We start from the raw sequence: 23,062 nt of genomic DNA on the forward strand, positions 1-23,062 counted from the left end.
ATATTCCTCCTAATATAAAATTCCGTGAAATTTCTTGCACTAAGTACACCAATGGATAAATCCTCACTTTCAATTATTATTTATTGCATTTATGACAAAAATCCCACTTCAGAGGGTCATATATTAATCCTACACCCAATGGGGAATCTTTTGGATTGGATTTATGAATTTAACTTAAAGGGGGGGGGGGAGGCTGTCGGCGCCCGGGAGGTCATTCAGTGCTAAAAGCAATGTCTAAATATGTTACTAAAACTGGTGGAAAATTTCGCATTTGCAATATGGAGTAAAAATGGAAGAATTGGAACAGGTATGGAGGTAAAGCCGTAGTCTCTCTCTCTCTCTCCTCTCTCTCTCTCTCTCTCTCTCTCTCTCTCTCTCTCTCTCTCTCTCTCTCTCTCTAAATTCTTAAAGGAGTAACAAATGTAGATTACTAGAATCTATTCACGCTTAGCACAAATCAGTCCAGAGCTAACGGATACAAACTGGAATTGAAAAGATACACCTCTCTCTCTCTCTCTCTCTCTCTCTCTCTCTCTCTCTCTCTCTCTCTCTCTCTCTCTCTCTCTCTCTCTCCAATAGGCTTTGTGATAATCATATATAAGATGTGTGCGCGTGTGTATGTACTTTATTTATATATGCGTGTGTATAAAGACCCTAAAGGAAAATTGAAAACCTATGTATTTAATACTATAAATCTGAAGATGTCAGTATGATGGAATTACTGACTTAAGACACTTTTTCCTTTTTCCATTTTGTGACTTGATATTCATTTCATACTTATCACCTCTACCCACATTTCTTACCTCATCTATTTTTCTTACTCCGCATATAATAAACAGTTTTAAAACTCGGCATCTAAAATTTCCCTTCAAAATTCAAATTCAAAATTCAAAATCCTCACTTTACACGCATTTACTAAAAATATAACAGAATTGTCAGAGCAATTTCTTTATAAATTCTTTACTTACACTGTTAGAAAAAAACCGTAATTTTTATATGAAATTCTCCGTGAAAATATACTGTTCTACACCATATTTCAGTAAAATACAGGTGACCGTAATTTTACCTTACTTTAATATTATCTTTTACGGGCGTTTGACCGTAATATCACTCTTTTACGTCGATATATCCGTTTTTAAAACGGTAAAAATCCTGGAATAAATGTTGCCAGAATTTTACCATTTTTTTATAAAAATTTTTAAGTGTATTTTCTACTTTTATCGTTCTTCACATGAATTAACAATTAGCAATTTTTTTACCTTTTTTTAAATTAACATTCATTACTCCATGTTCTTTTTTCATTTCCATTTACCCTCATTTTTACTTACACTGTTAGAAAAAACCGTAATTTTTATATGAAATTCTCCGTGAAAATCTACTGTTCACGACCATATTTCAGTAAAATACAGGCGACCGTAATTTTACCTTATTTTAGTATTATCCTTTACGGGATTTTGACAGCAATGTCATTCTTTTACGTCGATATAACCGTTTTTAAAACGGTAAAAATCCTGGAATGAATGTCACCAGAATTTTACCATTTTTTTTATACAAATCTTAACAGTGTATTTTCTACTTTTATCGTTCTTCACATGAATTAACAATACCAATTTTTTACCTTATTTAAATTAACATTCATTACTCCATGTCCTTTTTTCATTTCCATTTACCCTCATTATTCTACGCTTATCTATTTTCCCCGGGTTAGCAAAGAATCATCTGTGAACATCACAATTCTACATCTATCATTTTTCTTTTCAATAAATTCGCATTGATATCCGCTACTTATTCTCATCTCTTTTTTGTAAATCATATATAATTTATGTCATGAATTTGGGGTATATGATCCTTCACTGGGGCCAGGGAGTTCATTCAGTTCCTATAACTGGACACCAGTGCACAAGTGTATATAGCGTACAACCCTAAAGGTACGCGGCAAAGACTTCTTAAAATATTTAATTTTTAATAGTTTCCTTTACTCACTGGACTATTTTCCCTGTTGGAGTCTCTGGGCTTATGTCATCCTGCTTTTCCAACTAGGGTTTTAGCTTAACAAGTAATAATAATAATAATAATAATAATAATAATAATAATAATAATAATAATAATAATAATAATAATAATAATAATAATAATATTTTTGAAGTAGGTTTTCGTTATGTGCTTAATTTTTCTTTCTATTATAGTATTGATTTTGTTCGATATGTAAGGAAATCGAAAATATATAATCTGGTCTTTTACTTAACAAAAAAAAACTTAGTCAATAAAATATATAAAAATCATATTGTCTTTTATAAATGTTTTTTATTGCATTTAATCATATTACTCCTAATATAAAATCACGTGAAATTTCTTGCACTAAGTACACCAATGGATAAATCCTTACATTCAAATATTATTTATTGCATTTATGACAAAAATCCCACTTCAGAGGGTCATATGTTAATCCTACACCCCGAGAGGGTCTTTTGGATTGGATTTATGAATTTAACTTAAAGGGGGGGGGGGTGAGGCCGTCGGTGCCCGGGAGGTCATTCAGTGCTAAAAGCAATGTCTAAATATGTTACTAAAACTGGTGGAAAATTTCGCAATTGCAATATGGAGTAAAAAATTGAAGAACTGGAACAGGAATGGAGGTTAATCCGTAGTCTCTCTCTCTCTCTCTCTCTCTCTCTCTCTCTCTCTCTCTCTCTCTCTCTCTCTCTCTCTCTCTCTCTCTCTCGGCATCATATAATATTTACTATCATTCTATACAGTATTCTTCTTGCAATTATCATTCTAATACAGTATTCTTCTTGCAATTTCCATTCTCCATCTATTTGCCTTCTCTCTCTCTCTCTCTCTCTCTCTCTCTCTCAGCTTCATATAATATTTACTTTCATTCTAATATTCTTCTTATCATTTTCACTGTTCATCCATTTTGCTCTCTCTCTCTCTCTCTCTCTCTCTCTCTCTCTCTCAATCTATAATAGCTGTTACTTCCGACACGTTCATCTCTGTAGGCCAAACCGTGGTTTGCCAAAAATATGTTACACATTCATCGTCAACACCAGTTATAATCTAATTGGATTCACCATCCGATCAAAACACGGATGATTTTTTTTTTCTTTTATCAATTGTGGTAGATATCATCACGTTTCGGAAGAGAAGGAGACTTAACTTGAATCTCATTATAATTTTTATTCGTCTTAATTTTGGAAATTAATATTTCACGAGTGGCTATATCAAAGATCGGTTCTTGATCGCTCATTGAATTCTCTAGATTTATGCCTACTTTAGGCTCTAGAGCCTTTAAACTGCGGCCCCGAGACTATATAAGCAGCTCCCACGAAACATTCGAATGATCGAAGACATTAAGGTTTCAAGAGGAAACTGAAGACTTTCTTATTTCAAAAATCATACAACAATGATGATTTAACAATAAATGAACAATACGTATCTGAAACGATAAATACTCTGAACGGAACATGGTAAATCGACAGCGGAGGTACAGTAGAGAGTAGGGTTCTCCTGCAGTATGGGACCGGAAAAGCAGCCATCAAAGCTAATAAAGTAACGTTGGGTAGGAAACCACCGTCCGAACTAGTTTTTTCTCTGTTTAATAAAAACAAATGGCGTCTGAAATGCTACATTTATCAATGACATAGTCTTTCTTTCAATGTGCTAATTCACATTCATCGAAAAGGGACGTATGAGTACAATGAATAATGAATTTCTGATACTTATTATTCATACCATAAGCAGTTTATATGCATGATTTGGACATTAAAAATATTCCTGATTTTTTTTTTTATGAACAAAGCAATGACAATGACAGTGATAGATTATATAATGACAAAGACAATGATGATAATGATAATGATGATTCCATGAAGGTATAGCAAATTTAACCAATAACAATGAGACATTCATAAAAAATATTCACTTAAAATTAACCGGTAGTGACACTTTAATTATTAATTAACCCCAAGTCATTGTTCCTATAACTCCAATCATACCATTCGAGGATGATATTGTTAATTCATTTAACATACCAAATTTTTATAACCTAACCTAACCTAAGAAAAAAATAGTATTGGGTTATATCGGAAATTAGTGTGGGTCAATAACAATAAAGTACCCTAAATAAAATTAGAGTTGTTTCCTATACTGTACATACACAGGGAAGTGAGCAGATAGACTAGATTGACAGATAGATAGACTTAATACTCTTTGAATATAACTTATTTTTCATATTTCATAACTGGACTTAATTGGATATCCCTTCGTTGATTTTTATTTAGCTCATTATTTACAAAGATTTAATAATGACAATTATAATATCTATAAGATAAACATTCTCAAATATAGACCCCAAAATATTAAAAAAACAGCATCCCGATTTAACACAATCCCATTGATATACGGAATATAACGAACGGCAGTGGAGTACAATAAATAATCACAAACGTACAATAAATGTGATTGTAAAGGGTCCCCCTCTCACCTTAACTGTTCCTCTAATAGTTGATTCAACGCTCACAACACAAAAAACACTTGAAACAGAAACTGTAAAACAGACGCAGGCAGATGTAAGATCTGCCCGAGTGTCAACAAATCAAGATGTATGAAAGGATTAGAGATAAAGGAACAGCGAGACAGTTATTCAACGCCATCTATCGAAAATTTCGTCAAATCACTTTTTGCCTCGTCTCATGCAAGATCTTTTGATCCTTGTTTCAGGGATTCGTCGAAACCTGTTGCCTTCGTCGTAAAGTTGAAAGATTGACAGTTGAAGGTTGCTGGTTTCTGATGGTTTCATCTCCTTTTTTGGGGCTGTAATCCAGCTTTTTTCTTATGTGTTAATAAATTAAAACTTTAGAATTCTTCGGCAATTATTCAACATGTTGCCTACAGTATATACATACAGATTCCTAATTTTGTTTAAAGCTATAATTAGTAGCAGTTTATATCTTATCTCAAGAATGTTAAACATTAAGATATTAAGATAGCCCATGAGAGAAGTTTGTGTTAGCCAATTGGAAACATCCCTGTGTAATAACCTGTTAGGCGGGAGTTCGAGACTGACCTAAGCCTAATAGGTTCTTGTAACGTCTGCAACCTCACCATCCTTGTGAGCAAAGGCTGAGCAATTAATGGGAGCCTATAGGTCTACCTGCTGCGTCACCAGCAGCTATTGTCTACACTCCCTGGTCATAGCTTGACGGAGAGGGCTTTTGGGAGCTGATCGCATGTCCATGGACATTGTTCTGTCTTTTGTCTCTGCCATAGAACGACTTTTGGTACTTTCCTGTTATTGCCCCACCAATAATTTCCGATTTAACCCCTATACTATTTTTCGGGTTAGGTTAGGTTCGGTTATTTTAATCTGTAGGTGGACAAAATTCAAACCTAACCTAACCTAACCTAAAAAAAAAAAAATAGTATTGAGGTTATATCGGAAATTAGCGGTGAGGCAATAACAGGTATACCCGACTTTTAAACCTTAAAATATGTATGTACCTCATCGGTCGATTAGCGTCATTTTCAATAAGTTAATCATTAACTTGATTGTGGCCAATAATTTCCGATATGAACCCCGATAATATTTTTTAGGATACATTAGGTTAGGTTAGGTTGAGTTATTTTAATCTGTAGGTGTTCAAAATTCAAACCTAACCTAAAAAAAAAAAAAAAATAGTATTGAGGTTATATCGGAAATTAGTGGTGGGGTAATAGCAGGAAAGTACCCGATTTTTAAACATTTAAATATGTCTATTTTTTAGGTTAGGTTAGATTAGGTTAGGTTAGACTGGGTTATTTTAATCTTTAGGTGGACAAAATTCAAAGCTAACCTAAAAAATAGTATTGAGGTTATATCGGAAATTAGCGGTTTTGGCAATAACAGGAATGTACCAGACTTTTAAACCTTTAAATATGTCAGTACCTCATCGGTGGATTAGCGTGATTTTCAATATAAGTTAATCGTTAACTTGATTGTGACCTATCATTTATTCCTCTGCTGTTTCAAGGCGACGTGCATGAATCATCAACGTCCTTGAAACTGACATACGATTTACGACGCAGGTAACGTCTCCATAATAAAGGATATAAAGGATACCGTAATCATCCTTCTCATAAACTCGTATTAAAAAAAAAAAAAAAAAAAAAAAAAATCTGAAATTGGTCTGTTCTAAGAATGCACAAGGCAAGAACTGTGTTTCTTGTTTCTCTTCCTCTTGTTATTTTCAATTTTTTTATAGTTTATATTTGAAAGATTTATTTTATTGTTATTATTGTTCTTCGACTTATTTCCTTTCCTCACTAGGCTATTTTCCCTGTTGGAGCCCTTGGGCTTATAGCATCCTGCTTTTCCAACTAGGGTTGTAATTTAGGTAATAATAATAGTAATAATAATAATAATAATAATAATAATAATAATAATAATAATAATAACAGCAGAAACAATAATAATAATGATACTAATAATAATAATAATAAAAAACAATAATAAAAATAATATATAATAATAATAATAATTATAATAATAATAATAATAATAATGATAATAATAACAATAACAATAATAATAACAATAATGATAATAATAATAATAATAATAAAAACATTAATAATGATAATAATAACAATAATAATAATAATAATAATAATAATAATAATAATAATATAGCGAGAGTGGTTTAAAGATCTAACATTAAATGTTCAGTATATGAAAAATCGTCTCGAATTACATGGAAACTCTATTTTAGGAATTTCCAGCCTTGTGCGTGATAAGATGATGAATGTTACGGCCGAAGATAAGATAGTCGTGACCCGCGGTAGCAGGGTTGCCAGGTTGGCCTTTTTTAGGCCAAAAACCCACAAAATTTGGCCTTTTTATGCTAGATACCTACATTTGGCCTTTTTTAAATTGTATAGCCTTAAATGCTATATTTTCAGCCTTTTTCTACCATTAGGTTGACCTTTTAAAGCTGCAGCTGATCAGACGTTGGCCTTTTCTCATTTGGAAAACCTGGCGACCCTGCGCGGTTGGGTCGAGGCAGGGTTGGGAATCCCCACGAGACAAATTAGCTTGAGATGAATTAAATCCTGCTTGTCGTGCGTACGCGCAGGCACGCTGGTGTGATTCTCTGATGCTTGTATTACTGAGCCACCTTTTTTTTCTGTATTTATGTTCCATTGTTTATATTTTTTTTTCAATTTGTTTATTTTCTTTCCTTCCTGGGCTATTTTTTCCCTGTTGGAGCCTTTGGGCATTTAGCATGCTGCTTTTTCAACTAGGGTTGTAGCTTAGGTAATAATAATAATAATAACAACAACAACAACAACAACAACAACAACAATAATAATAATAATAATAACAACAATATTAATGATAATAATAATAACCACAGGGAAAAGGAAAATAGAAAATATAAGATTAAGTCCTGACTACTTTCGTGATACTTTTTCAGAGGACTGTTATTTTGCAATATGCATATATATATATATATATATATATATATATATATATATATATATATATATATATATATATATATCATAACTGAGGCCCTTTGCGTCAACAGGCGTAGGAGGAGATTATGAGAGATATATATATATACAGTATATATATATATATATATATATATATATATATATATATATATATATTATATATATATAAGCTTTAAAATGTGTATGGCAATATGAAACGAGTTAAAATTTACAGTATAAAAGTTCGTGCTGACCTCTCCCCCCCCCCTCTCTCTCTCTCTCTCTCTCTCTCTCTCTCTCTCTCTCTCTCTCTCTCTCTCTCTCTCTCTCTCTCTCCTATTACGGTTTTCAGCAATTATCTATTGTTCCATAGATTTCCGAGGTGCTTATGCAATGCCAGTACTTATCCTTTCGTGGCGATCACCCATCCAATTACTAATCAGCAACATTAATATTTTTTCCCAATTGTCACTATAGCCTATTTATGCCTTTCCTTCTAATTACTAAGTTCAGATTATAAACGAATTACTTATTATGATATATTTATTGCATATTATATCACCATTATACAAAAAGATAAATGGAATTATTACCACTTGAGTCACTGCAGCCTATCCTTCTAATTATCACGTTCAGACCACAAACGAATTACGTATAGTTATATATTTATTACATTTTATTCCCCAATTATACAAAAAGATAAATGGAATTATTACCATTTGAATCACTACAGCCTATCCTTCTAATTATCACGTTCAGATCACAAACGAATTACTCTTTGTGATATATTTATTGCATTTTATTTCCCAGTTAGCCTATACAAAAAGAAAAAGGGAATTATCATCAAATGAAATATCACCTTGACCTTGGGAAAGTTGCACGGAGTTGCAAGGCAGGGTTGCCAGATTGGCCTTTTTTCGGGCCAAAACCGTCAAATTTGTCCTTTTTCAGATAATAAATTTCAAATTTGGCCTTTTTGAAAAAGGTTGGCCTTAGATGCTGCATTTTGGCCTTTTTCTCTACTAATGGGTTGGCCTTTTAAAACTGTAGTTGATTAGAAGTTGGCCTTTTTTCATTTAGAAAACCTGGCAACCCTGATAATGCAAGGTGCAAAATTACAAACATGATCGGGTTTTCCCGGGGATTTCGGGGCGAACCAACTGGTTTCCTTGCCCGACAAGGTTTCGGGATGGTTTAGTCGTATGAAATCATTCTGCTTTTTGCTTTTACGTCACTCTAATAAATCCTGGGCAGTAGTTTTACGAAGCATTTGATTTTATATCACTCCTATTTAAATCCTTGATTTTTTTTATCATATTAGGCATTGCAAAGCCATATATAAATTCATTTACCAAGGCAAGTCATTCCATATTTACATATATCACGAAATACTTAACCCTATCTCATCCCGGCAACTACTAAATCTATTATTATTATTATTGTTATTCTATTTTTCTTTATTTCCTTTCCTCACTGGGCTATTTCCCTGTTGGGGCCCCTGGGCTTATAGCATCCTGCTTTTCCAACTAGGGTTGTAGCTTAGCATTTAATAATAATAATAATAATAATAATAATAATAATAATAATAATAATAATAATATTATTATTATTATTATTATTACTTGCTAAGCTACAACCCTGGTTGGAAAAGCAGGATGCTATAAGCCCAGAGGCTCCAACAGGGAAAATAGCCCAGTGAGGAAAGGGAGAAAGGAAAAAAATATTTCAAGAACACTAACATTAAAATAAACATTTTCCATATAAACTAAAAAACTTCAACAAAACAAGAGGAAGAGAAATAAGATAGAATAGCGTGCCCAAGTGTACCCTCAAGCAAGAGAACTCTAACCCAAGACGAGTGGAAGGCCAGGGAACAGAGGCCACGGCTCCTATATCCTATTAGCCGTTGCAATGTCAAATAGAAATCTATCCAAAAAAAAAAAAGGCCATGTCCATAACTCCCTTATTATCAACCCTATCGATAAGAATAAGGTAAATCTAATTGGTTTGTATGGGGCGTTGCCCCCATCCCACTAAGTTAAGTAAATAGGGAAGGAAGTTTTAGGTTAGGTTAGGTGGGGGAAACCTAGGTTAGGTATTCGATACAAAAGGAAAGTCCTGTCCGTCATTATACAAAGGTCCCGGTAAGTCATTACATAATCATGAATCAACTCTTAACCTCACCAAGACAGCTACTTTACCTGTGATCTTGACGCACCTTGGATTCACCTCTGGCCTCCATCCATCCCCTCGGGCTCGAAGACCCATCCCATCCAGGGTTGCCAGGTATTTTAAATGAGAAAAGGCCAACTTCTAATCAACCACGACTTTAAAAGGCCAACTTACTAATAGAAAAAGGCCAAAAATATAGCATTTAAGACCCACCTTTTTTCATAATATTACTTAAAGTCAAGCAATTTTAAAGAAGGCCAAATTTGAGGTGTTTTTGGCCTGAAAAAAAGGCCAATTGGCAACCCTAATCCCATCCATCCACTGACACAGTGTTGCCATTTGAAGTGAGATTCGGTAGGGGTTTGGTTTTATAAATGCAGCCTAAAGGTCACATGAACATCTTAGATTCTTAGATGGCCCTTAAGGGCTGCCGAAAGATATTGTGGAGCCTTCAGGTTGCATAAGAAAGGCTTTATTCCCTTTGGAAAGATCTTTAACTTACCAAATCTTATATCAAACGGCAACACTGCTGACACGTCACCACTATGACGTCATTATCATGTAAACATTCCAGCGAGCACCGGAGCTGTTTCAATATTGACAATATCGTCTCAGGTTCCCAAGGTTAAATGCGGTGCAACTGTGCAATTGCTTTTAAAAGTTTATGCCCTTTGTCTTTCCTCTTTTGAAAACCTTGAAATAGATACGTGAATTGATTCGATAGTTATTATTCACGAGGCCTTGAATGAATGTTCCTGGAAGTAAGCCTATTCAAATGATTATACAATTAACACTACATATACCAATTAGTGTGAATACATCCCATATTCTATTGGCATTTGACTCTCTTTAATGAGCAGCCTTATGTGCATTCAACACACACACTCACACACACACACACACACACACACATATATATATATATATATATATATATATATATATATATATATATATATATATATATATATATATATATATATATATATATATATATATATATATATATATATATATATATATATATATACACACAACAAAAAATGCAGCCACTTCCGGTCCACTAAAGAACAATGGCCTCAAACATGCCCTTATTCATGTCTGGGGTTTGGCCCATTTTTATCACCATGCTGGCCAACTGCAGATTGGTGATGGTGGGAGATTTTTGTCTGGTAGCTCACAGCAAACTAGCATAGTATGGGTGACAATGACTAGTAATGCTTTGCTGATCATGGCAATACACAAACCCTTTCACCATATTGAGGTATTCCCATTCAGAAAAGATATATATATATATATATATATATATATATATATATATATATATATACAGTATTAGGCTGTTTCCCAAAACGGTACCTCCAAAGTAAAGCAACACAAGTCACTTCCGTATTCATTCCCTAACACCAGTAGTTGCTTCATACATGTACATAGATTCATTAGCAGTCTTTCGAAACCTATTAAATATTCCATACTGTCCTCAACCATTTGTGTCTTCCACACACTTTCCAATGAGTCTTTCACACCATCTATTCAACCCCTTCCATGTCTTCCTTTCCTCTTAGAAATTTTGAATCATACATCTTTTATCTCTAATACGTTTTTATCTACTCATTCCTCAGAATAATATGGACTACTTCACTTATGCTAACCTTCTAACCAATGATAAGTAGGCTATTTCTACATTTCTCACCTGACAATTCTTCTTACACCACATACCGCGTACAATGCAAGCATTTCAACTAAGCAGCTTTAATCTTTTTAGCTTCCATTCCCATTCAATATCCATACTTTATTTCCATAAATGAATGTGTGTACTGTATGTACAGCAAGTACAGAGGACACATAAAAATGTAGCATTCATGTACAAAGACAGAGAATGACATTAACCCTCATCCCTTAATTGGTGGGGTAAAGGTAAAAGAAATCCAACTTTTACTTCATTTGTCATTCCATTCACTTACAAAAAAAAAGTCTACAGTACAGTAGTGCGTCAATGTCTTTTACTTACAGTAGGCTACACCATGTACTTTGCAGATTTTCTTCCTTTTCTCCTGTCCTCTTTTACAACCCGTTTCATTCATCCTGTGTACATATACAAAATCTCAGTGAAACCAAATGAACATAGTTTAAAGATGAGTGTGTGAAAGTTAGTCCTGCTAAAGAAAAAAACAGTAAAATACCTAAGTTAAGGAATACGTTTTTGTCATTTTACATATTCAATATGGAATTTTAGAATTATGTTTTTGTCATGCCTTTGATCTAAGGAAGCATATAGAATTACATTTCCACATCGTAAAACACGTGTGTATTGACTGATCTTATAATTATTATGACATTGCAGAGAAAAATGAATCACACACTGAATATCCTACTGCTGGGCATCACCGTGGGGATCTTGTGCCACAGTGCCAACGCCAGGACAGGAGGCTTTGTCCAGTCGTCCTACTTCTCGACGAACGGAGGCACAGCGTCCGGCGCTGCCGAATCAAGCGTCATCGGTCCAGACGGGGTCAGGAAGGGAGAATGCAGCTACAGTAACAGCAATGGAGAAACCGTCAAGGTAATTCAGGGGAATCAGGGCTGCCTTTAAAGCGCCATGTACTGTATAAGGCCAGTCACTTTAAATCACAAGGTACTGTATAAGGCAGGTCTCTTTAAATTACCATGTAGTGTATAAGCCTGAACTCTTTAAATCGCCATGTACTGTAGAAGCCTGATGTCTTTAAATCGCCATGTAGACTACCATTATAAGACTAATCTCTGGCAACCTGAATAGGAATGGGATTTCAGTACTTAAAATTACAGGTTATTTCCACAGTAATTGATATTTGAATGGGTGTTTTACATTAGGTAAGGTTCCGCTGTTTTTCACAAATTGGCATTTCGTTTCTCGTTAGGTTTTTGTTAACTCATAATTTCATCTTCTATTTTTATTTTTAAAAAAGGCATTTAAATCTCGTGATAATGCATTATTAGTAATAAGGATGATTGAACTAGATTCATTAATTTCAGCCATTTGTCCACTTGTTAAGGCCAGTGAAGCCATTCGGGGAAAAATCTGCAGTGGGACGGTAAAGTTGAAAGAGGTTGAACTTTAAACTGGATAAAAACTAAAGTAAAGTCGAAGATTAAGCAACATGATAAATCGTGGGTGTAACTAGGCGCCGAAGGATGCTACAAAGACCCTTCAAAATAGGAGTGCCTAATGTGAACTACATAAGGTGCACTGACGTCCCTACCCTTTTAGAGGGTGAACAATGTTTAGGAAACCTAACTGAAAGATTATACTGTAACAATTAAGCTCAAACTTGATAAAAAATGCCATAGAGGTCATAACAGGTTTATTTAAAAATGAAGAAAAGTAAAGGGTAATACAGTATTTGGTGTTTTAAACCAATAAAAGTAAGTTTCCTATATAGGTGACATATGTTGTAAAGGTATTATCTTGAGTTGGTAACGGCTCCCCTTCATTTTCGCCACTCTTCCCCATTCAAAGCGTAAAATCTATTCAGGGTGAAGATTGCCATGTGTCGTATCAAGAAATACGTCCCCTGATTTTATGCGATATCCTTAAAAGTTATATTAAGGATATTCGTGCCAGGAGTTAGAATTCTGGAGACCTGTGGTTAATTCTCTGGGAGTATCACTGTAGCCAAATATTCCTTTGAAAGCTGCCTAAAGGAACCTTCCATCAGGACGACATGGCCATATCACCCAAAAATAGATTTTTCGCTTTGCTCAAAATCCGTTTTATATACTGTATATATATATATATCATTATATTTTACCAACTCAAGATAATATTTATAACACATCAAATGCATAACATTCTTTAACATTTACAGATTTTCACAGTGATAGTAACAATTGTTTGAATCAAAAATTATCAGTTTAATAGGGAGCAAAACAAGTAACAAGTACATTACCTTCATAACATTTTGCATTGTTGATGATTTTTTTAATTATATGTCCATTGGTTGGGTAATCATAACAATGTTTCTCTATCTTCATTCCAAAGCTAACGGTCTAAGTCCCCAGGTCACATATTCATAATAGCATATTATCTCTCCGTCATCTTTGGTCCACGCGTAACAGTCTCTTGAATATTCCTCCACGTATTCATTATAATGTTTTTGAATAAACAATTTTTGTCCATAGATCAAGTATGAAGAGTCATCTGATGGTCGGCTCATCAAAGGTTCTGTAAACGGCAAAGAGGAGAAGGGAGACATTGCACGTGTTCTCGGAGAATGTCGTGGTGCCATCAACATATTGAGCGGCAGTGTCACACGTGGAATTGCACAGGGAGTTGAAGAAACCAAGGAGAGAGTATCCGAATTCGAACGTACATTCGAGCAGCAAATGGAAAATTTCAACCGCCAACAGGAAGCCTTCATCAACGAGCAGTCAAACTTCTTCAAGCAGATGGCTGATTTCACAAGAGGGGTAAGTGGTGTAGGTAGACCTTTTTTAATCTTTCATATTTGAGCATTTATTAAGTCTTTTTTTTCTACTCCTTCCTCTTATAATAAATGTAAATAGTGTACATCATAATTGAACAGCTTAACAACTTTAATATTAAGTTGAGGCCCTTTGCAACGAATAACAAATCAAACATCTTTTTTTTAAATTGGTGAAGGCCTACTAAATCAATCATGTAGTACATGCTTCCACTGCCTATCATTATTTCTTTCCTCAACAGTTCGAAGATTCTTGGAAATTCTAAATGGTCGTAGCAACAGATGCCACAAGGTACTTGTAAACCCTTGTAACTGCTGGTTATCAAGTCAAATTATACTCCAAGCATAATGTTATTTGACGCTTTGACTGTAGTGCAATCGTGTTGTTTGTTTAGTCTCTTGTGTTGTGGTATACTGTTTGCTTTTTAAGTGATGCTTCTCAGTGTAGACTTCAAATTCATTTCCTTAAAAGAAAACAATTTGTTTGGCTTCTCGGCTACTCATAATGATTTCAATTTAAGGAAACCATTTTTTTCATGTCTGTATTTGGTTAACATCTAAAATGCGAGCTTTAGATGATTTTAATCTGTATTGGCAAAGAGAAATTATCATTACAACACATTTCTGACATTCATTAGTTTTTTACAGGTTTGATTTAAAAAGAATCTCAACATGAAACTACTGTACAATGTTGTATTTCCATAATGAAAAGGGTCCTTTCTCTACTTTCTGGAGACAGCAAAAGTTACAATGTAGTCTTACTTTAAATCTGTCAATAAAACAGTATACTGTAGTTGCTTTTGTCATATGGGAGAAACAACTCGCTTGAATAACTGAAAAGCATTGCATGATTTACAATGATCGAGTCATGTTAACTTGAGTTATAACCTAGGTCCCCTTGTCAAAATTAGACCTGACATGCTACGTTAGATTAGGTTAAGTACTTTACCTCGAGAGCTGTTTCCTTGGTCTTACAGGACCTACAGTCTGCTTGGGTAGCGTAATCTGCATTAACTGTCAAATCCGCATTATCGAAGCACTTAGAAAACAAGTTCTTCACCTTCATGAAATCCTTAATATCTTTTCTTTCGAATGTCTATCGGGAGCTTGTTATATTGTATGGTTTTGCCCATGAAACCTTGAACCATTTTGAACGTTACAAACCCTTTCACACTAAGCTTAAATAGCACATTTTTCTCTTTAGAAATTTAAACACAAAGATAAAGGTTTGTAACAGATCTAACCCTAACCCAGCTTCTACTGCATGCTTGTTATTAGTATCTGATTATTTGTAAATTTGTTTTTGTTGACAATGTGTTTTCTTTACCTTTCACAGATGGCGAGCCATCATCGCCAGATCGTTAGAAATATGAATCCGTACGCGTTCTTTTGGTAGATCTTAGCAGATTTAATGAGCTGATACATTTCTGCAGTTGTCTTTTTTCTAGTTTATGGTACCCAAAAATTTTGTAGTTACTGAAATAAAGTATAAATCATAATTTTAAGGTGTTCTAGTTTTCATTTGATTAGTTTTTCTTGTGGAAGTATGTTGTATGTTATTCTTTTACTTTTACAGTAAGTACTTATAAGATCAGCAATCTCAGTAACTAATGTAATATGATGTTTAGATTGTCTAGAAAAATAATTTGGAATAAAGTTTGTTAAATACATTAGAATGAGTTATATTTTTCCCTTAAAACATAAAACACCATTCCTTATACAGTATTTATCACTAATAAAACAAAGTAGCCTACAATCCTATCTCAGAATCTATTAAAATACTAATGCAGATTTTATGTTGACGAAATAATACGTGTGCGTTGGGTTAAGCATTTGTTTTCAGGAGGCCTTTATTATCCCAGCAATATGGTTAGGATATATATTTTAACACCAGGTTATTTCCCTTCATACATACATACATATACCAAGGCCCTTCCCCAATTTTGGGGGGTAGCTGACATCAAACCAATGAAACAAAAAAGGGGACGTCTCCTCATATCTTGTGGTAAAAAGAAATCACCAAAATGATCAACATTGTATTCACACTTGGCCTAATGAATTGTAAAATGTGCCCCACATTGTACAAATGGAGAAGGTTCACCAGCAATCAAATCTACACGGGCCGGGCCCCTTTTACGTTACCAAGAGACAAATTGTCTAAGACAGTAAAATTACTTACAAAATTATAGGAAACACAGAAAACTTTGGAAGGCAGAAACTATCAAACATAATTACTTGAATGCTGTTGTTTACAAAACATCATGCATAGGCATAGGCTCACCTGAATGCTAGATATTACAGCCATTTCTTTCCAACTCTTACACACGTCGTCTTCTGCACTTCCATTCTATCACTTCTAAATTATGCACATTTCATCCTCTTCTCTCATCTTGCCATCATTCTTGATATTTCAGTAATGTAAGAGAAGTCTTGATGACTCATCTTGAAATAGGAAGACTAATTTCTCAATAATGTAAGTTGTGAAAGTGTGTTCACTGAAGCGACATTATCTCTCCATAGAGGAATGGACTTAGTTCCCAGAATGAGCACACATTTAATGAGGTATTAATTGGACTGGATTGCCAAAGAATTTTAATCTTAATAACCTTCCGCTTTTGCGGTAAAGACAAATAAAAAAAAACCTTGATGAAATGAGGTTGAGTTAGCCTATTGAAATATCCCTTACTGGCAATCTCCTCGACTGGGGTTCGAAACCCGCTCTAGTTCGATAGTTTCTTGAAGTGTCTGCAACCTCACCATCCTTGTGAGTTAAATTGAACTCTAATAAAACTATGTTATTAGTAAGTCTAGGAAACTGGACTCCCAACCTTCTTCACTAAAATTTATTTTTTGGGCTCGGCCATGTCGTCCTGATGGAAGGTTCCTTTAGGTAACTTTCTAAGGGATATTTGCTACAGTGATACTCACAGAGAATTAAACTGAAGGTCTCCAGGATTCTAACTCCTGGAGCGAGTATCCAGTTAAGGATATCGCATATCAGGGGATGTAGCAAATATCTCTTAGAAAGCTACCTAAAGGAACCTTCCATCAGGATGACATGGCACTCTCACTCAAAAATAGATTTTTCGCTTTGCTCAAAATCCGTTTTAGAAGATTCCTCCAGCTGTGATTGGATGCAACCCATAATCTTCAACATGCACTGCAACTGACCTCCACTCAAATGGTCTTTGCTCCACCATTTATGTTCACCCTTGGAGTTGTTTTTAGGTCGAATGGCATTTCTCATAACATGAATGACCTCCTCTCTAGCTAAATCTCAATGTATGACCAAAAGAGAGGCATTTTGGATTGATGTACTTTTAGAACAAAACACAAAATTCATTTTGAAAGTTTGAGATTTGCAAAATTATGACTTTAAAAAAACCTTAATTTCAGATCTCATAAATGAAAGCATATTAAAGTTAAAAATTACTTTCCATTCTATATAACCTGAGAGATCGAGGACATACAGTATAGCATTTACCCAATCTGCTTTATACTGATGGTGACCAACAATAAAAGTTACTCGTAACATTAAGTAAAAAAAGTACTCTATTGAAGCCTGTATAAAAAAACATTAAGAAGTAATACAACTTATGTTTTACATTCTCTCTACAATACTATTAATCATCACTTACATATTATAGTGGTGATGAACTGCATAATGATAAGGAAAAACATTTTAAACTTGCAAATAATCTTATTATTTGGTTCAAATTAAAATCTTTGTACAGAAGAGCAAAGAAATTAGTGTTACAGGATGTGAAGCACTGTTTATTGCTTACAATTATAAAAACCAAATGAAGCTGGTGGAGGTTAATAGATGAATTGCTTGACTCTATACATAATAGTAATCCTTTGAATATAAAGAATAAAATATGGTTCTACAAAAATAAATCAAAAGGTAATTATAATAAAAAATTATAGTCTACCGAAGTTCGGACTAATTTTGTTTAGAAAGTAATTCTAATTGAAGTAAAATATCAATGGCATCAATGGAAGATAACTATAATAAAAATATAAAATGAAAAAAAATATCCACGGATACAACCACCACCACTTCATGCTATTTATCATAGACTGTAATGTCCTGTATGTCTGTGGATGTGTATCACATACCAATATTAAATAAGTGAGCTCTACAAACTTTTGCACAAGAAAATGAGAAAAATATTTCTCTCCATAACTATCACACAGAAGAAACAACAATAATCATTAATGACAAAAGACCTACCTACTTAAACCTACAAAATAATATTAAATCGTAAAGCACCGTCAATAACAAGAGAAGAGGACAGGAAAAGTGTGAGTGTGTCAAACGTAAAGCAAAAAGTGACTCTCAAGTGGTAAAGTGCACAAATAACTGATTAACTATTAAATACTGTAATGCCTTCACGCCTTCACAGTCTTGTAACTGAATTCTTTGGAAAGCAGAAACTGAGGAATGTTCAGAATTGGACCCAAGAGTAGAAATATCTCCAAAAATTAAAAGAAGTTTGGACGAAGAAATAATGGGGAGAAAATAATGATTACCAATACGGTAAACAATATAAAGCATAAAATCAGTCTTGTGTATTATATTTCTATAAGCAAAAATTAGATAACTTTAAATTAAATTGAATACACACTTCACTTACACAGTGCTTTAAAAACAAACAATATTATAAACTCTCTAATTTTAAAAGTATACCAAAAATATGATTTTACTAAAACATCAATTTCATATTTTGACTTTTACTTGATATTTTTGTCATCTAAGCAATTCAGCATGAGAATATCTATATTTAATTGGAAAAGAAAAATTTATGGTGAACTCTTTTGGAAAAAATAAAATGATTATCTAAAATATAATTTCAATAAGAAATGAAATAAAAAAACTGCAAAAACAACACCTCGGTAGCTAAAAGAAAAGAATTTCTAACCTATGCAATTTGCAGAATAATACAGGACTGCATCCATCCTGCATTTGCTAATATACAGACATAAAAAAATAAATACATGAAGGAAAGCAATGACCCTACGAAACTTCCTTTTCATCAACACATCATGACATTTCAGATCAAAAAATGAAATGACAAAATTACCCCACAGTCAACAAAATTTCCATAACATCCACAATTACAGAGCAAGCAAATTTTGTCTGGATTCATCGCTGTACCTTATGTGTATAAAGGTTAAAAATATACTGGCAAATGAATTTCATTTGAACTGATATATATATAAGGCAATAATGCCTTTCAATATCCAGAACATCACTATCCGATCACACACACAAAGACCCTCACAGCAATCCAATACATAACAAGACTATTTCTTGTTTGATTTTGCAAGAACTAAGTACAACTTCGTTTGACTAAGACGAGTGCCTAATATTACCCCTCTCGGAAAATCAACCTCATCTGTTGAAAATGAACTGGGAATAAAAAAAAGGAAAACTTACTCAAAAAGTGCCATATAGATTTAAATTCAAACTGAGATCAGTTACGTCAATAACATGCAATTTTCCAGGGAGGCTTTGTGGATTACTGTTCATTATTGCATCGTTGCAAGTTTTACCTGACTAGTCAAATCTTTCCATACAGCCATGGTAATTAACACCCTAAAGAGTGACTGATGTAAAAGGCATTTTAAAATAAGAGAAAACGAGAGAGGGATGGTACCCTATACAAAAAAAAAAAAATTAATTTAATTTCCAAAGCAATAAGTAAAAGGAAAGGGAGCTAAATACAAAAAATTCCTCAAATTACTAGTGGAAGTTTTATAAATAGTAACTTAAATATCTAGTCATAAACTGTAGCCTAATGTAAGGGCTCGGTCAATTTTATATAATAAAAGGTCATGTACATGAAATGTACTAGATTAGGACTTGGCTCAATTCAAATTTTTTTTTCATTACACCATTTGGTAGCGCATTAATCCTCTTTTACTTACTTCTAAAAATCTATTTAACATAAAATATTCCGAGTTTAGTAAATATATATGTATATATCTAATTTTTTGTATTGGTATTATGTAACCTAACCATTACACTTCCAAACTTGACTGTAAACAAAGTATTGGATGATCCCTATTGCTTTATCCGAAGTACAAAGGTTTGTAGTTACCTTCGGCAGATACAAACAAATTCTGAGATGTAATGGTTCCCTAACAGCTAGAACAATGGCACTAGATACACATAACCACCTAAATATAAATAAAAAAAGACTTTTGATTTTTCCTATGCGATGAAACGAAAATGAACCGAATATTAGAAGAGAGGGGACATTATTCTAGCACTTCATCCAACATATTTGTTCATGAAGAGAATTACATAAACCATTTTGGCAATTTGAAATTAAAAACTTTTGATTTTTCCTACGCGATGAAACGAAAATGAACCGAATATTAGAAGAGAGGGGACATTATTCTAGCACTTCATCCAATATATTTGTTCATGAAGAGAATTACATAAACCCTTTTGGCAATTTGAAAAAAACTATACTTGTGAAAAATCTTAGCATCAATACAAGAAAAATCTTAAATGAAGGAAACATTATGCCTTATATGCTATCACAACTCCATAAACCTAAACTTGTTCAAAGATACAGTATCATGAATATAATCAAACAGCACACAAATAGAAGGAAGCAATCCGGACTCTTCCTGACCGAAACGTTTTTATTCTTACGCTCCATACTGTCCAACATTTTTTTTGGTGTAAAAAGGCATTATGAATTCAAACTTCTATCAAAGCTGTTTGAAGTTACTGGACAAGATACCGGTTCTTAATTTACTGTATATGGTGTCCAATTTTCTCTCAAATGAGACTATACACTAATTATAGTCAATTTCTTTTAGCGATGCAGATTTGCACCGACTCGCAGCGGTGCCCTTTTAGCTCGGAAAAGTTTTACTGATCGCTGATTGGTTGGACGAGATAATTCTAACCAATCAGCGATCAGGAAACTTTTCCGAGCTAAAACGGCACCGCTGCGAGTCGGTGCAAATCTGCCTCGATAAAAGAAATGGACTATAGTAAGTGATAAATACGAAACATTACTTTTAGCTCTAACTCCTCAATTACAGAATGTGTATTTTAGAAGACCAAAATATACTATAAAACAAAGTGTTTATTAGAAACTTATGCCTCCACTTTTTTTTTTTTACGAAATTTCAACCAACAATTTACAACAGTCTGATTTAATGAAAAGGGGCAGACTTCCATATTTCTTTTATCAAAATACTTAGGAAAATTCTATTTCATAACTTCTGTATTTACAAATCAAGTCATTCAAAGTGGGAAACCACTTTTTAATAAGAAATAAACCACTGCTACTTCTCTTTCAAGAAAATATATATAACAAAAGTTTAACAAGGAGAGAAACCATTGGTGATAAAATACACTGTTGCTCTACAGTAAAAACTATCATGTAAAAAATCTACACTTACTCTGAGGTTGGGCTTCAACGTCACACTCTCTCTCCCCAGCAGTTAAAACCTGCTGGAAAGCGAGTTATCAGCTTTGTAAATACACATAAAATCTAGTGAATAAAATATTTTTACAATGTTCAAATTTCAGTAATAAAAACCTACATTCGTCATAAATGCACAACTAAATAGGATGAAAATCATTCTAAGATTTTAGCGAGGTCGACCCTAGATTAATAATGCTTCTTCCTTCGATACAAACTGCAAGTTTCCTAATTTCCAACTGCAGTATCACCTAGCAATACGAGATGAAGCATCTCCGATTAAAAGTACAAAAGCAATCTCTAAATAAAATCTCCGACATTCAAGAACTTGGTTACATTTCTGTTTCATTGTTCCCGCCATTTCTGCTATCAGCAGCTAAATGGATATCTAAAAAGGCAGGCAATACAGAAATTCACTTCTGTCGTTCTATTTCCATATACAGTGCATATATCTTTTCCTCTTTTTCACCTTTGAGCGATTCTATTACTTGCGAGCTTCGTTTAGTGCAAGCCACACAAGAACGGAATATATGCATTACTTAACTTTGTAAGGAGCCACTGCAATGTGTAAAAATGGCAATCTAGAAAATTAATTGCTGCAGTTAAAACTAAACAGAGATGATACAGTATTTGTATTATACAAATGTTGCTTATGATACAAAACTTAACTGCACTACAGTTATGTCACAACATAAGACCTGGACGTTGCTTTACTATAGCTATGCATTATGAAAAATGTATAAAAAGTCTATACAATTACAAGGAATAAATCACATACAGTTTCAGTCATATCATGCACTCCCTTTTACATCCTTTTCTACAAAACACAAGCTTGTCTTCACATTCAGTTCTTTTTGGCATCCAGATTAGGTATGTAGTCCCTTGCCATGAGGCAGGCAAAGACCGTCATGATCATCTTCGGTTTAACCTCGGTGATGTCTTCCGGAAGAGCGTAGATGCGGGCACCAATCTTACGAGCCACTGAGATTGCGTACTTGGCGTTGGCAATATTTTCCTGTTTGGAAGAAGACAAAATTATCATAATCTTTATATGAGGCAACAAAATTTTCCAATTTCAACTAACCCTTTTACCCCCAAAAGGACGTACTGGTACGTTTCACAAAACTCATCCCTTTACCCCCATGGACGTACTGGTACGTCCTTGCAAAAAAATGCTATAAACTTTTTTTTTTTCATATTTTTAATAATTTTTTGAGAAAATTCAGGCATTTTCCAAGAGAATGAGACCAACCTGACCTCTCTATGACATAAATTAAGGCTGTTAGAGCAATTTAAAAAATATAAACTGCAAAATGTGCTGGGGAAAAAATAACCCCTTGGGGGTTAAGGGTTGGAAATTTCCAAATAGCCTGGGGGTAAAAGGGTAAAGTGCGAGGTGATTAGTCGTAAAAGGAAATAATAAAACTCATGAATATTTTTGCATAAACGTACCTACCACCTAAATTGTATCTATTATGAAAACTCAAGAAAATATAAATG

At 33.7% G+C, this 23,062-nt stretch overlaps 3 protein-coding genes across 5 annotated transcripts in view; 1 reads left to right on the forward strand and 2 right to left on the reverse strand.

Moving 5' to 3' along the window:
* Sms (spermine synthase) overlaps nt 1-9,724 on the reverse strand; it is a 66,953-nt gene extending 57,229 nt beyond the window's left edge. The window contains exon 1 of one of the 2 annotated variants that reach the window (XM_068387411.1): nt 9,678-9,724. The gene's annotated coding sequence lies outside the window, so the exon portion shown is untranslated. Of the gene's footprint in view, nt 1-4,486; nt 4,573-9,677 lie in introns of those variants that run through there. The other variant, XM_068387410.1, reaches the window with a different exon arrangement.
* LOC137653775 (uncharacterized) overlaps nt 1-15,781 on the forward strand; it is a 23,708-nt gene extending 7,927 nt beyond the window's left edge. The window contains exons 2-5 of one of the 2 annotated variants that reach the window (XM_068387413.1): nt 11,993-12,211; nt 13,810-14,097; nt 14,354-14,403; nt 15,448-15,781. In XM_068387413.1, the coding sequence (XP_068243514.1) occupies nt 11,999-12,211; nt 13,810-14,097; nt 14,354-14,377 (525 nt within the window). In that variant the 5' untranslated portion in view covers nt 11,993-11,998 and the 3' untranslated portion in view covers nt 14,378-14,403; nt 15,448-15,781. The remainder of the gene's footprint in view (nt 1-11,992; nt 12,212-13,809; nt 14,098-14,353; nt 14,404-15,447) is intronic. The other variant, XM_068387412.1, reaches the window with a different exon arrangement.
* A 2,895-nt stretch (nt 15,782-18,676) lies between these two features.
* The window catches only part of Fim (plastin-2 Fim), a 52,618-nt gene continuing 48,232 nt past the window's right edge, over nt 18,677-23,062 (reverse strand). The window contains exon 11 of the mRNA XM_068387418.1: nt 18,677-22,577. Coding sequence (XP_068243519.1) covers nt 22,407-22,577 — 171 coding nt within the window. The 3' untranslated portion in view covers nt 18,677-22,406. The remainder of the gene's footprint in view (nt 22,578-23,062) is intronic.

Source organism: Palaemon carinicauda, chromosome 14 (assembly GCF_036898095.1).
Source record: "Palaemon carinicauda isolate YSFRI2023 chromosome 14, ASM3689809v2, whole genome shotgun sequence".
Lineage (NCBI taxonomy): Eukaryota > Metazoa > Arthropoda > Malacostraca > Decapoda > Palaemonidae > Palaemon > Palaemon carinicauda.